Source organism: Schistocerca piceifrons, chromosome 3, assembly GCF_021461385.2.
Source record: "Schistocerca piceifrons isolate TAMUIC-IGC-003096 chromosome 3, iqSchPice1.1, whole genome shotgun sequence".
Lineage (NCBI taxonomy): Eukaryota > Metazoa > Arthropoda > Insecta > Orthoptera > Acrididae > Schistocerca > Schistocerca piceifrons.
In genome coordinates, this window is record NC_060140.1 from 162,998,062 (window position 1) to 163,012,691 (window position 14,630).

Below are 14,630 nucleotides of genomic sequence, written 5' to 3' on the forward strand. Positions count from 1 at the left end.
CTGTGAGTGTAAGACTAACAGTGTAACGAAAGACGGAGGCAGACTATTGAACTGTAATGTCATGGTAAATGTAGTTAGTACAGATGTGTTAACTTTTTTTCTGTATTACTCGCTTTCGTGAGCAGTACAATATGAACTTTGGTGCCTATGTGATGAGAAAAACAAGAAGTTACAAATAAAGAAAATCTTTTAACGCAGCAGAAATGAAATTATACATTGATAAATTAAACAAGACACGCGCAGATGAGAGATGAAGTTCCTACCACAAATGTGTTGTGTTACTGCAGCAATGCGTTGACTGGAGATGCACACAACTGAAGTTATGGGCAGAGCAGTACTCTTTCATCATTTAACAGTAAGTACTGAAACTAGGTTGTAATAAAAATGATGTAGACTAGAAGAATGGTAACAGGAACTGGACACATCGAGTATTTTCCTCGTAGCAGTTTCCAGTTTGATGAAATACGCATTCATGTATGCTGCGCACATTGATTACAGGGGACAGTCTCTCAGAGATGGTTCCAAACTCACTCACATATGCTGCGCTAGTTCATGCGTATGATGCACCAACATCTCAGTCTCACATTTTGCGTGAATCGAGAAGGTCACAAAGATCTGTTACTTCACAGCGCACTCCTCTGGAGCGTCGTTTGTTTCACAGTACGAGTAAAACTCGGAGGGGGTGCCTGACTGCGACAAAATATATTATTCATTGGTAATGTTGATTGTTGCCTACTTACGTGGTGGGCCTTAATCAAAATGATATTTCATTCAATTTTGATTTACAATTAAAGGCTTTTGTGAAATTCTCTTTTCTTTAACAATATTGAACCTTTGTGAAAATATTTTGTTACGTTAATCAACGTTATACTCTCTGAATCTTAAAACATGATCATACACTCCTGGAAATGGAAAAAAGAACACATTGACACCGGTGTGTCAGACCCACCATACTTGTTCCGGACACTGCGAGAGGGCTGTACAAGCAATGATCACACGCACGGCACAGCGGACACACCAGGAACCGCGGTGTTGGCCGTCGAATGGCGCTAGCTGCGCAGCATTTGTGCACCGCCGCCGTCAGTGTCAGCCAGTTTGCCGTGGCATACGGAGCTCCATCGCAGTCTTTAAAACTGGTAGCATGCCGCGACAGCGTGGACGTGAACCGTATGTGCAGTTGACGGACTTTGAGCGAGGGCGTATAGTGGGCATGCGGGAGGCCGGGTGGACGTATCGCCGAATTGCTCAACACGTGGGGCGTGAGGTCTCCACAGTACATCGATGTTGTCGCCAGTGGTCGGCGGAAGGTGCACGTGCCCGTCGACCTGGGACCGGACCGCAGCGACGCACGGATGCACGCCAAGACCGTAGGATCCTACGCAGTGCCGTAGGGGACCACACCGCCACTTCCCAGCAAATTAGGGACACTTTTGCTCCTGGGGTATCGGCGAGGACCATTCGCAACCGTCTCCATGAAGCTGGGCTACGGTCCCGCACACCGTTAGGCCGTCTTCCGCTCACGCCCCAACATCGTGCAGCCCGCCTCCAGTGGTGTCGCGACAGGCGTGAATGGAGGGACGAATGGAGACGTGTCGTCTTCAGCGATGAGAGTCGCTTCTGCGTGTTTGGCGCCGTGCAGGTGAGTGCCACAATCAGGACTGCATACGACCGAGGCACACAGGGCCAACACCCGGCATCATGGTGTGGGGAGCGATCTCCTACACTGGCCGTACACCACTGGTGATCGTCGAGGGGACACTGAATAGTGCACGGTACATCCAAACCGTCATCGAACCCATCGTTCTACCATTCCTAGACCGGCAAAGGAACTTGCTGTTCCAACAGGACAATGCACGTCCGCATGTATCCCGTGCCACCCAACGTGCTCTAGAAGGTGTAAGTCAACTACCCTGGCCAGCAAGATCTCCGGATCTGTCCCCCATTGAGCATGTTTGGGACTGGATGAAGCGTCGTCTCACGCGGTCTGCACGTCCAGCACGAACGCTGGTCCAACTGAGGCGCCAGGTGGAAATGGCATGGCAAGCCGTTCCACAGGACTACATCCAGCATCTCTACGATCGTCTCCATGGGAGAATAGCAGCCTGCATTGCTGCGAAAGGTGGATATACACTGTACTAGTGCCGACATTGTGCATGCTCTGTTGCCTGTGTCTATGTGCCTGTGGTTCTGTCAGTGTGATCATGTGAGGTATCTGACCCCAGGAATGTGTCAATAAAGTTTCCCCTTCCTGGGACAATGAATTCACGGTGTTCTAATTTCAATTTCCAGGAGTGTAGAAGTTGAGCACTGGAATAAATTTTCTCATATTAATTTCCCCGGCTAGTCAGTTCACTTTAAAGCAAAAATCTTTAGTTCTTATTTACAATTGCGGCCCACACATGCGCGAGAGTGTTTTTTCTTACCTCCGTTAACCATCACATTGTAGTCGGAGTCCTGGCTGGCTCTGGCTATCGGCTGTTGTACTGAAAATAAGAATCTTAAAGCTACGTATTTTCAGCAACGTCGGGCAGCTGTGGAGAAAAATGTATATTACGTTAATAGTGGTCGAGTTTATAGCTTCCGCTAATATTTATAAATTAATATCGCCACGTAAAGGCGTCGCTGGCTGCATCGGCCGCTGCGATTGTTGCACTGTAAATTGCTGGAATGCAGGTTAATTCAAGGAAAGCGGACATGAAATCGGGATCACCTCTTACAAATTAAAAGTGAACAATAATATTAAATCAATATATTATCTGCTTAATTAGTACAAATATGCTTACATCTGCCAGCACTCGCAAGATGTCCATCTACACGCAACCAAGACAAGAGAAGAAGTGAAGACGACTAAAAATTTAACAAAAGAGAGTATCACATCGTCTCTTTAGATCATTTTGTTATGTTTCTTTGCCCTCGGAACTTACACAGAGAAATTTTTATAATACGGAGAAAAATGTATGTTCGCCTGAGCTGCTGGTGTCCACTTATTATTCAAATTTCAAATGTCTCTTCTTTAAAAATACTGTTGTTTTATGTCTTTTCTTATTATTTCACTTGGGACGCTATACGCAGTAGAAATGAAATTATACAGCGATAAATAAACCAAACACATTTAAGACATGCGCAGGTGAGAGATGAAGTTCCTACCACAAATGTGTTATATTACTGCTGCAACGGTGATGCTAATGCGTTGACTCGAGATACACATAACTGAACCTCGGGGCAGAGCAGTACTCCTTTCTGGCATAACATTAAGTATTGAAACTAAGGTATAATGAAAATGATGTAGACTAGAAGAATGGTAACAGGAACTAGACACATCGAGCATTTTCCTCGTAGTAGTTTTCAGTTGGATGAAATATGCATTCAGGTATGCTGCGCACATTCATTACAGGAGACAGTCTCTCAGAGATGGTTCCAAACTCCCTTACGTATGCTGCGCTAGTTCATGCGTATGATGCACCAACATTTGAGTCTCACATTTTGCGTGAATCGAGAAAGTCACAAAGATCTGCTACTTCACAGCGCACTCCTCTGGAGCGCCGTTTGTTTCGCAGTACGAGTAAAACTCGGAAGGGGTACGAGACTGCGACCAAATACGTTCGAAGCGCTGCGTGATGAGTCCGCCAGTCCGCTGGCACCTGCGTCACTGTTTCTTCAGTTTGCTGGGCCTGCAGATGAGTGCCAGCAGTCGGCGCGTCAACTTGTAGAGCACAAACGTGACCGCCGCCGCTGCCGCGACGACGAAGCCTATGACGTCTAGCAGCAGCAGCTGCCACCAGTGGAGGTCCAGGGCCGCGGGCCGCAGGTGCGGGGCGCCTCTGTGGCGGATCACGTACTCCACCCACCACAGCGCGTTCTCCAGTGACGTCGACTGGTGCTCCCGGTAGATGGCGGAAAAGCGCTTCATGTTCTCGCGGTAGCTGCAACAGGAAATGGAAATTGTGCACAGACAAGTTCACGAGACATATGCACACCCATTCACACGTGTTAGAAAGATGTATGTAAGGATGGATGGATGAATGTTACACATGCCCTTCTACACCACTGGACCTATAATAGCCGAGCATGGTGTATGCAACACTTACTATGTGGAAACAGTTGCTACCTATGACAGTGGTGGGATCTCTCTTACATTTTCGCTATTCCTCCAATAAAACTGCAGCATCAAGCACGAAATTTTATTTGTTGATTCCTTAAAACTAATTTCATTCGCAACGCATTTCTCATACAGTATATACATATGACACTGAATGTACCTACAATGGGTCATATGGCGTTATAAATAACGCGAAACGTCAAAAATTGTCCCGTCATGCGCAACTGGTACGTTTAACGTTATCACTTCTTTGCAACAAATTTCACAGTCAGTATCCCCATATGCCCAAGTATAACTACAAATTTCTGTCATTATAGGACAAAACGTTCTGTAGATATGACGTCATAAATATTCAGTTGTGTGAAAACAAAACGACAAGGCGAAATTCGCTGCAGAGACAGGTGAAATATGTGTACAAATACGTGTGAAATGTATAAAATACAAAGCCACTGGCAGAGAACTCCTACTACATCTCGGGATCGATTTCATCCGAACTTGGTACACGTATTATTTACTATCAGGAAAGAAATATTGTTGGGCTAAAAACCAGCATACCACCGCTACGGGTGGGGTTGATGACGTGGAGAGTGATGGCGGAAGAAAGAGATGGACAGAGAGTGAAGGAGGACATAGACAAAGATGTGAACAAGGAGGATATGGAGAGGGAGGGGGAGGGGGAAATGATGAAGCGAAGATGTGGAGGTACACAGAAAGAAGGGGAAGAGGAAGTGGACAGAGGATGGATACTGGATATGAAGTGAGATGAGGAGAATGAGATGGACAGAGTAAGCAAAGAAGAGATGGACAGAGAGTAATGCTACGAATAGATGGATACGGGGAGAAAGAGATGGAGAGAGGGATGTGGTAGACGAGGTAAAGAGAATGAGGATGAGACAGAAGCGGTAGGAGGAGATAGGAAAGAAGGAGGCAGACGGAGCAGATTAACCGGAGGAGAATGAGTAGGTAGACAGAGGGGGGTAGGAGCAGATGGTCAAAGAGAGTGAGGAGGAGAAGATGGATAGAGCGAGTGGTTAGCGGCAGATGAACATACAGAGGCTGAATAGCAGATGGACAGAGGGCAGAAGGAGTGACAGGAGGAGATATAGAGAGTGGAGTGAAAAAGGTGGACAGAGAAAAGAGGTAACTAACGAATAGATTTGAATTAATACATACCTGTACCACGATGAGTACATAGCTGTTATAACTAAAATGTACTCTGTAGTTCACATCCATAAGTTTCCTGACCATTTATTATCATCATTTCATTCTAAATTGCCAAAATATAGTAATTACTTCTTCTCAGTAGCTCCGATATATTTTCTTCCATTTCCACAATTTTCATGATTTCCTTATTTCTGATGTTCTGTAATCATGAGACTACAGCACTTCTTTTACAGCTATCAGTTTCCATTGCCAGCAAATCTTTCGCTCTGTTTCAACAACATTTCTACTATCGGCTTGAATTTTGTGTTTGGTTTCTTATCGCATCATTGGAAAGGATTGTGTTCAGTTATCGAATAACATGTTTGTCTTGTCCAGTCTTATTTTTAATATCTTCCACTTTTTCCCAGTTGCAGATATCTTGGTAGACCAGAGTATTTAAAACTTCATTAACTAATAAAAAAACCAGCATTTTAAAATTACCTGCAGTCAGTGAGACTGCTCGTAACCAAGTACTTCTGCACACTCAATTTTGTTTGGGTTTATTTTTAAACCCCTGGAATGAATACTTAATCCATCTCACCATTTTCAACACTTATCACCTGGTCATCAGTAGTAAGAGATAACATAGTTTATTTTCTTGCAGTGTCATTCCTAGTATGCCGTATTCACTCCTCCATGTCGCTAACACCTCTTCCATCACTTATGAAACGTGTCGTATCCGTTTCCTTAATTTGAATTCCTCTCAAAACACATTAACAAAATTTCTTAAGATCCTACACCAGAATATATGGCTCCAACAGCATTTCTGTTGGATATGAGGACAGCATTACTTCCGCTCAGCAAACATTTATGTCAAAGTATTACATTCTATGCCCTCCATACGCCTCCAAACATGAAATAGACTATTTACTTGTTATAACTTTCTTGGAGTCTTTTATGACGAGATGCAGGAAACAATGTAAGCAGAAAGGGACTGCGAGTTTCGTGGTTGTAAATACTTAGCAATATCTAAACGTATTTATTAATTAGTTCAAGAAATTCTATCACATGTACGAGATTACTCAAGCAAGGTATTCAGTGCAAATTTCGCCAAAACGCAAAAACACAATGAAGCACACAATAAAATAGCCTTGATGTTAGAGTTTTACCACATTATAACAAACGTAGGCATGAAACAATGTACCAAAGATAATAACGCAACAGTGCATGGGGAATACACACAATAATCTAGCTTGTCCGAGAACACTAACACCTAAAATATATTCAAGCAAAAGCCAACACTCAAAAGAACATCGAACAACAATTAAGAAGAGGCAAATATCAGGAATAGAGTACAACAGTCCAAGTTGCACTCCGCTGTGTTCAATAAATGAGAACCACAACAAAAACAACTAGAAAAATGTATGAAACAAGGAGAGATTAAAATTTCACTGAGAACTCTAGATGTCGCTGATGCATGTCATTTCACATAATGCCAGGATGTAGAAACGTCACTCGTCACTGCACGGCAGCATACTTCGTATCTTTGTAGTGTTAACATGTATGGTGTATTGATGTCCGTAGTACTCGGAATCTCAAATTTTTTGACGAAGCTTGTACGGCTCTTGCTATAATTCTAACCTTAGTAGCCATCATTTCTAGCTTCAAGATTCCTTCCTCAGAGCAGTAGGACTAGCTGCATTGTGCACATGACGTAACCAGTGTTGTGTGGCACCAATATCAGATGGTATCTTTTTCGTGGAGAAGATCACCAGGTTTGTGGATGACTGAAACATGGGGAAGCTGCGTCTCCCAATAGTAACTTTCTTTCATCAACATTTCAATAACTGTGCATTAAACTTGCTTAACGTTCTGGCACAGGTACCTCTAAATAGCAATCTTCCACCAGCTTAATTCGAAAGTCAGAATGACATGTGAAGCCAAAAATTAAATCTAAACGAGTAGGCAGGTAAGCTCTTCGCGCGTCTTCGGAACTCCGCCTAGACCAGGCTCCCAAGCAAAGTAGCGGTACTGCCTTACAAATGTGTGCCTGACGCTGACAGTTCTACATCAGTTTTTTTCAAATTCAGTAAAGTATTAATCAGATCGATGGCAGCAGACATAGTTGACAGATGTCTGGGGCGGTTCGTCAAATCTTAATTTTGCGCAGGAATAGTGAGTCTAGAACACTCTAAGAATACGTAACATGTAATCAGTTACTTATGTCACAAGATAAAATTTTTAAATATATCAGTAACTTGTGATCGGTTTAACTGTAGTGCATAATGTTTGGGACTTGCAGTTATCATGTCCTTCTGCAATAAGTACAAGTGACATCCCCATAAACTGAATGAATCTGTTATTTACGCAACAAGAGTTCGTCGTTAACCACTTAGTACAGCCGTAAGAGAACGGATCTAGAACCTACGTGCTGCTGTCAGCGTAGGAGACATCTTTAGAAGATTTTCAAACGTAACAGAACTCTAGGCGTTTAACTGAGGGCAGCGGAAGCAGCTAGGCACCTCACATGTTACGCATTTCCTGAACAAATGAGATTATTGACAAGTAACTTGTGGTAACACACAGGAGGTTGATGATTTGATTTATTAATTCAATTAAACATATTAATTGTACGCCGAACTATTTAATGAGACTGTACTTCAAAGTACAAAACGACACAAATTATGTAGCACGTTGCATTTAGTCAGGAATAAAAATGTTGCGATGTATCTTTATAATGTTCTTTGATTATGAATTTTTTTGTAATTCGGAAGCATTTTATGTGAAGCTACCTCTTTATGGTTATTTTTGGATCTGATGATAGTCGTTCCTAATAGAAATTCATAACCTAATTGATAAACATTTGTCGTTCGTAAATGTCATAATCTAACAGATAAACATTAATGGTTGGTATCTGAACTTACAATGAAATAAATAAATCCTGGGTCACTGGAGAATACACAGCAGGCCATTAATATTGCACTTCCAGGAGGGATAGAATAATACGGAATCAGAGAGAACTGGACAGGACAGCTGTCGGAAAGGTTCTCAAGATGAGAATCTTAGGGTAACAAGTGGTGCAGCATTATGTTTTTGAAATATGATGTATCGGGGACGTGGAAGAGTGTGTATCGAAGTGTAAAGGCTGCTGTCCACATTGATACCTATGGAAATCTGAGTTGACCATGTTGGATACCCCTGACACCTCACATCATTACGGCAAAACCTGCACGTGTTTGACAACAACTAATGTACTCTGACAACATCCATTCTGCCCGGAAGCTCGACAGGCAGTTACAGGGACTGGACAAGAAATAGGAAAACATCAAGACAAGTGAACGCTCGAACATAAAATCAGACGCTAGCTTAGCCTGCGGGTTTATCGCACCTGTGCAGTCTCCTCAATACGTTACAAGGGTCTGTCGTGGTCAGAGAAGTATTCTAGAAGTATTCTGATAATTGTGTGTGTAACATGGACCAATTGTTAGTGCTCTTATGGTTGGTGCTTCCAAGCCTACGTGTTTGGCTTCTCAAGTGCCAGAGCCAGTAAAATTTACACAGCACGCAGGGGAACGGCGAAAACTTCATCCAGAAAGCCGCAACGCGGACGAAAGTTCGTGTTGAGTGAGCATCGCAGACGGTCGTTACAGAGGAGGGAGGAAAATAAGGTAGCTGTAAAGGTCAGTGCAGAGCTGAAGGTGTCCCTCGTGAGCTGTATCAGCACCAAAATAACACGAATGGAGCTCAATAAGCAGGGAATTGGAGGGCGAGCAGGAATTGTAAAACCACTATCAGGAATACAAATGCCCGTAAAAGGAAGACTTGGTGCCGAAGTTATTAAACCGAGACTGTGGAGCAGTAGACGAATGTCATTTAGTCGGGTGAATCTTGTGTGCAGGCATCCGTGGGCTCTATGGTTACTCTGTAAGGTCACATTACAGCCCAGGACTGAGTGAGGATTTCGGCTGTGTGTTCCAAAACGACAGGGTTTCGTAAACACAACTCGCATAGTCCAAGACCGGTTTTGTAAGCGCGAGGACGGTATTGTAGGATCATCCCTTGGCAACACACTCACTAGATCTCAATATTATTGAGACTTTGTGGTCTTCTTGGAAGAGAAGATTGAGGAATCGCTGTACACCTCCATAACCGTTACCTGTACGTACCACTATTTTACAGGAAGTGTGGTATACGATTCCTTGTAAACCGTATACGATCTGTATTTAACCATTCCAAACGCCTGGGAAGTGTTTCCAAAGTCAACAGTTTTCCTACACCTTATCACGCATGCTAATGTGTTTTGATTGTTGGTGTTTCCATATTTTTATCCACACCCCGTTCGGCCATCATGCTTCAAGGCGCAAAACCTTTATTCATATGTGTTCAATGTTATCGTTGCACGCACTGTTGTGTGCGCGCCTTCTTGTGCTGACGCGTAAGGGAAGCCGATACTATCTGTTCTGACCAAGGTGTGACAGACGTCATCACATTGTCCATGTTTATACTTACCTTCCAGCAAAAGAGTCAATTCCCCAGTTCAGATTGCGTAACGTGAGCGTGTGTTTCTGGACGCTCGAGCGCACGTCTTTTCTCTCAAGTGCTACTCGCGTTGGGTTGCTGATATCCTGCGTAGTGTGAATGAGCTAAACTATGACATGTTGATGTCTGTGATATCTGTGAATGGCACTTTTCGGTGACTGCTATTTTTAGCTGCTGTCTGTTGCGGTTGAAAATCATATTTTACTAATTCACGACTTCTGTCCCTCTGCACTCCATCAACGTTAAAACGCGATTGCGCAATTTATCAGCGTAGATGTTTACACTGTCGTTGGTCGCAAATAATAACCAGTGAATATCGTTTAATACGGCCTAATTAACAATGGTTTCACATTCACGTGACACTAGTAGGGTCGTGACCAATGCGAGCAGCAACATCGCTAATTTATTAAACACATTCCTAATGACGATCCTGCCATTATCAAATACCATCATGTACCGCTACGCTTTTCTTGATCTTATGCTACGTTCTTCTCACTATCATATCCGAGTACTGACTGAGAAATGTTTTACGTATGATAAACAGTTCCCAATGTGCGATATGGCCACGTCTTCTATCTGAATCCGACAAATTCCACAGACGGCTACCCCTTTGTCTCGCCTTTCGTAAGTCCCATAAACGTCTTTTTCTGTTGAACAATACTATAAAGATTATTGACCACATTTGAATACTTGTCAATGGAATTGGCCTGGCCAATCATTACTTCAGACATTCACTCAATATACGAAGCTATCTGTATCCATTTAAAGTAACAAGTAACTGTGAATCAGTGAAATATGTTTCCACAAACTCATAATAAAATCGGCACATGTGGGCTTAGGACAGGTCTGACATGCACATCGCCACATAGATAGACTTCATGAACTGTACTGCGACCTTCGTTATCTCTATGGCAACAATGTTCTTTTTCATGATTGTGTTCCATTTGAAATTTTTCCTGACGATACACTTCCTTATGACATAACACCCGTCCCATTTTGTTCTAACATAAATTTCGTATTCTCAAATTGTCCATTGTCTTGTTGAAAATAACACCATCATTAAATTGAAGAACCTGGTGATTGCTTGAATGTATAGTGTGGGTGATTCTAGTCAGCTCTATCCCCAAGATGAGACACTGTTAGAGACCACAATAGTGAAGAACATAACATTGTCATCAATTTGGGGATACAGCCTCCTAATGCAACTACTTGCTCTGGACATAGCGCCAAATCGCTGTGTACATCATGCAAACTAATAGTGTATGTGCTTTCTGACTCCATAACATATCCTACACCAGAATTAGCCCCAAACTACGGACTTTCTCACCTACTCCGACGTATTCTTCAGACAGTCATCGAACCTCGCCATTCGCAGCAGTTGGCAGATCAATAGTTAGATGTTGACTTTCGTTTCCTGAAGCATAGCGACCCAAGACAATCCAGGTGCTGTGTAACAAAAGGCAGGATTCAGGGTATATGAGATGCATGCACTCCAACAGTTCTCAAAACATCAGCAAGCAACCGCTCTTCTCTGTCAAGTTAAAGATCGAAATATTACCCTAAATTAAGATGTTGAACTCCAGACATATATTCACAGCATGCATATATTCTGCACGCAATATGCTTTGCCTGTAAGATTACAGGTTGATGCAGCTATGTCAGATAGTCTGGTTTCCTCGAGTTTTTCCATGCGGTCCTGTCACCTGTATGGGAAAACCCACTTCCTCGTACGGCCTGAAACTTTGCGTCCTGATGCAGTGTTTCAGCAAGCTTGTGGTGCTTGCGTAAAACGAAGCGAGTCTAGGAAGTCGAGGGTAATTCTTGGCGTCATTCGTGTAGAGAATTAAATATATTTTTCTACACTCTCAGGCAGGGCATCAACCTGATCTTTCCCCATACTCAATTGAGCCAAGAGTTCAACAAGAAAGTGAGATACATACCCACAGATATTGTGAAAGAAAATCAACATGTGTCACCGTATGCTATACTTCAGTTAACATGCATTGTGAGCTTGACCACGGAACTTTCAAATATTACAATCAACCGCATTATTGTACAGATCATCATTCTCCTGCTACTTGTACTTGAGAACATTGTTGCTGTAAAGCTTATCAACCTCCTACGAAAATTTTTTGAGCTCAGGGAACAGCCAAACCACAGGATTATCTGCAACAAATGCTTTGTGGTGATTAGGCCTAGAATCATATGTACACACAATCTGGTATACATGTACACATGATATATATTTTTCTGAGAACTACGTGAGGCTGTGGCGTCGCCATCACAGGAGCAAGGAGGCAAGAAATGTCAGTAAACACTACAAAGGACACCGAATCTAACGGTCAGCATTCTTAAACTTTCAGAACCTGTTTCCCTCTGTCGGCATGACAACGCCTACCGGTTTCTTGGTTGAACAGTTCACAAGATGGTTTGCTAATATCTCGCTTTCAGAAAAATCATAGAGATATCTGAAGCAAATATGTTGTTCATGCCCATGTTTACTCAATTGGGATGAAAGGAGTAAGGACATACCTTTGACCCACACCTAGTGAATATGGTTATTACTATTCTCCTTGCAGAATAGCACTATGTTTTCACGCATAGTTCATTGACCGGCAAATTCAGACTAATGAAGACGTCTCCAAATTTCGATTGTAACATTACTGTTATCTGATTTGCACTCATTCAAAGCATAAACATGTGCGGTTATCTGAGTATTCTGAGCCTAAAATTTAGGAATATTCAGGACCTTAACGGGGAACTCGATACCATCAAAGTAATGAAATTCAAGAACGTCAATATCTCTGCCTTATCAAGTAATACGCTGCGGATCTTTCTTGTAACTCCTCTCGCAATCGAGAATTGACCGTGTAAAACAAAACTCATCTTCTTTTATTTTGAACGTTACTACATGCCGGCTTACAGACTATCTTCTCAGGAATTGGGATGTAGCTCGACCAAACATTTATCGAACCAAAGACATGTGTCTGGATGTCGAGATGTAGTATTTGGTCTAGTGCTTTACCTGAGCTTCTAACTTCTATCTTTGAAAACTTGGCCTGTGTAGCACTCTAGGTGAATTCATGAGACCACTTAGTGATTGAGGTACTCCGGATACCACGCCATTTCCCCCCAAAATGTACGCAATACCCGTCTTTTCAACGTCAGAGTTCTGTTTGGGCGGGATGCATGAGATTACAACATAGTACAGTGCTACACTTTATGAAAGAGTACCGCAGTTTTAAGGAGCTCTGATTCCAGAACAGAGAAGTACGCTTTAAGAACACTAGTTGAATATCTGTGGCCTTCTGCTGGATTCTGTATGTGAGAAAATGGGATGCTCCTCAAATGCATCCTCAGTCACCCCATAGTTTAACTGCACCATTGAGTCACTGATCTCGAGCCTTTTACTAGTAAGATAGAAGAGGAAACTGCTGCTAGTCATAGGATCAGTAGAACTACTACTGCTAGACGATGATGACTGAATCCTTCCAGTCGACAAAGCTGGCTGCGGCGAAGAGCAAGGAGGTACTTCATGGTGAGCTCACTTTGCGAGGTCATTGGTTTGGACAAGAAGGAGATGCTGTTTCAGGCCAAAACAACACCCAGGATGTAGGGATGGCTAGCATGTGAAGATATACAAAAAAATATTATATTAACAAATCGATTTCATAGGCGCATTCTTCAAAATTCGGTTTAACTACGAAATCTAAACTCATACCACGAAATAAAGTATGCACTTACATGGCAGTTCGTCCTCTGACAGCCTCAGACGTTTGCTGTCTCTATCACTGCTGTTCTTTGATGTCGATGAATGTTTCATTATGAAGCTTTCACAGATATCGATGACAAGCACACAAGAAACTGTAAGCACAGACTGATGGTTAAGACACTCACACATACACACGGCTGTAACCACAGTTTTGAGCAAAATGACAATGAGGGTGGAAGGGGTAGGATCTACAAATGCTCTATCTGTGCCCACTAATTTGGCGGGAACCTGTAGGAATGCCTATACAGGGGAAAAAGCCAGGCCTGAATTTGGCAAGGAACCAATAGGATTGCTTCTACATCGGGAGAAACCAAGTCTGCAGGTTCAGACAAGTTAGGATTTTTCATTTGACAGTTGTTGTCACATGTTTGAAGAGCACACATGCTCTTGAGTTTCAGATATCTAAAGAACCAGATATAAATGTTCATGCCTTGTCTTATACATGCACACGTGGTTCTTGGTGACACTCATACGACACGCCTGAAGATTTCACGACTGGAACGTCGAAACTGGTTGCCTAATAAAACCATATGAATCTAATGACCATTGGTATGATATTATTATATTATGTCAGGTATTTTTCATATAGTTCATGACAGCCATCATGCAGACCAGATATGGGAAGACAGGAAACATATTGCTAAGCAGCCAGTCTTTCCAGGAATGTCCTTGATCCACATGTCACAAAGCAGATGTTTCACATCAAAACAAGTTGCCACTAATGCAAATCGCCTGTGACGTTTTGGATGGGGCTACATTGTTCACAGTATCGGGTGTTGCAGTGCAGTTTCGGAATGTCCTTTAAGTTTCTCCTACCAGTTTCTGGTGGCACAGGAAAATTTTCCCACAGGATGCACTAGTTGTTCTCTAAATAAAGGAACACCCGATGTCCTTCAACACTGGCAGCTCAGACTGATCATTTCTCACCAATTCACAGATATGTAAGGGGGAAGGGAGTGGAGGGTGAAGAAGAAGGAGACTGTGGACATGAGGAGGAGGGGGGGGGGGGGCGTGTGGAGGGGAAATGCCAAAACATCGTCTGGTGATCTCATCAGTGTGACGCTGCCACATCTTTTG

At 42.8% G+C, this 14,630-nt stretch overlaps 1 protein-coding gene across 1 annotated transcript in view; it reads right to left on the reverse strand.

Moving 5' to 3' along the window:
- Nucleotides 1-2,810: 2,810 nt before the first annotated feature.
- LOC124788481 (UDP-glucosyltransferase 2-like) overlaps nt 2,811-14,630 on the reverse strand; it is a 98,669-nt gene continuing 86,849 nt past the window's right edge. Inside the window, exon 7 of the mRNA XM_047255752.1 lies at nt 2,811-3,923. Coding sequence (XP_047111708.1) covers nt 3,647-3,923 — 277 coding nt within the window. The 3' untranslated portion in view covers nt 2,811-3,646. The remainder of the gene's footprint in view (nt 3,924-14,630) is intronic.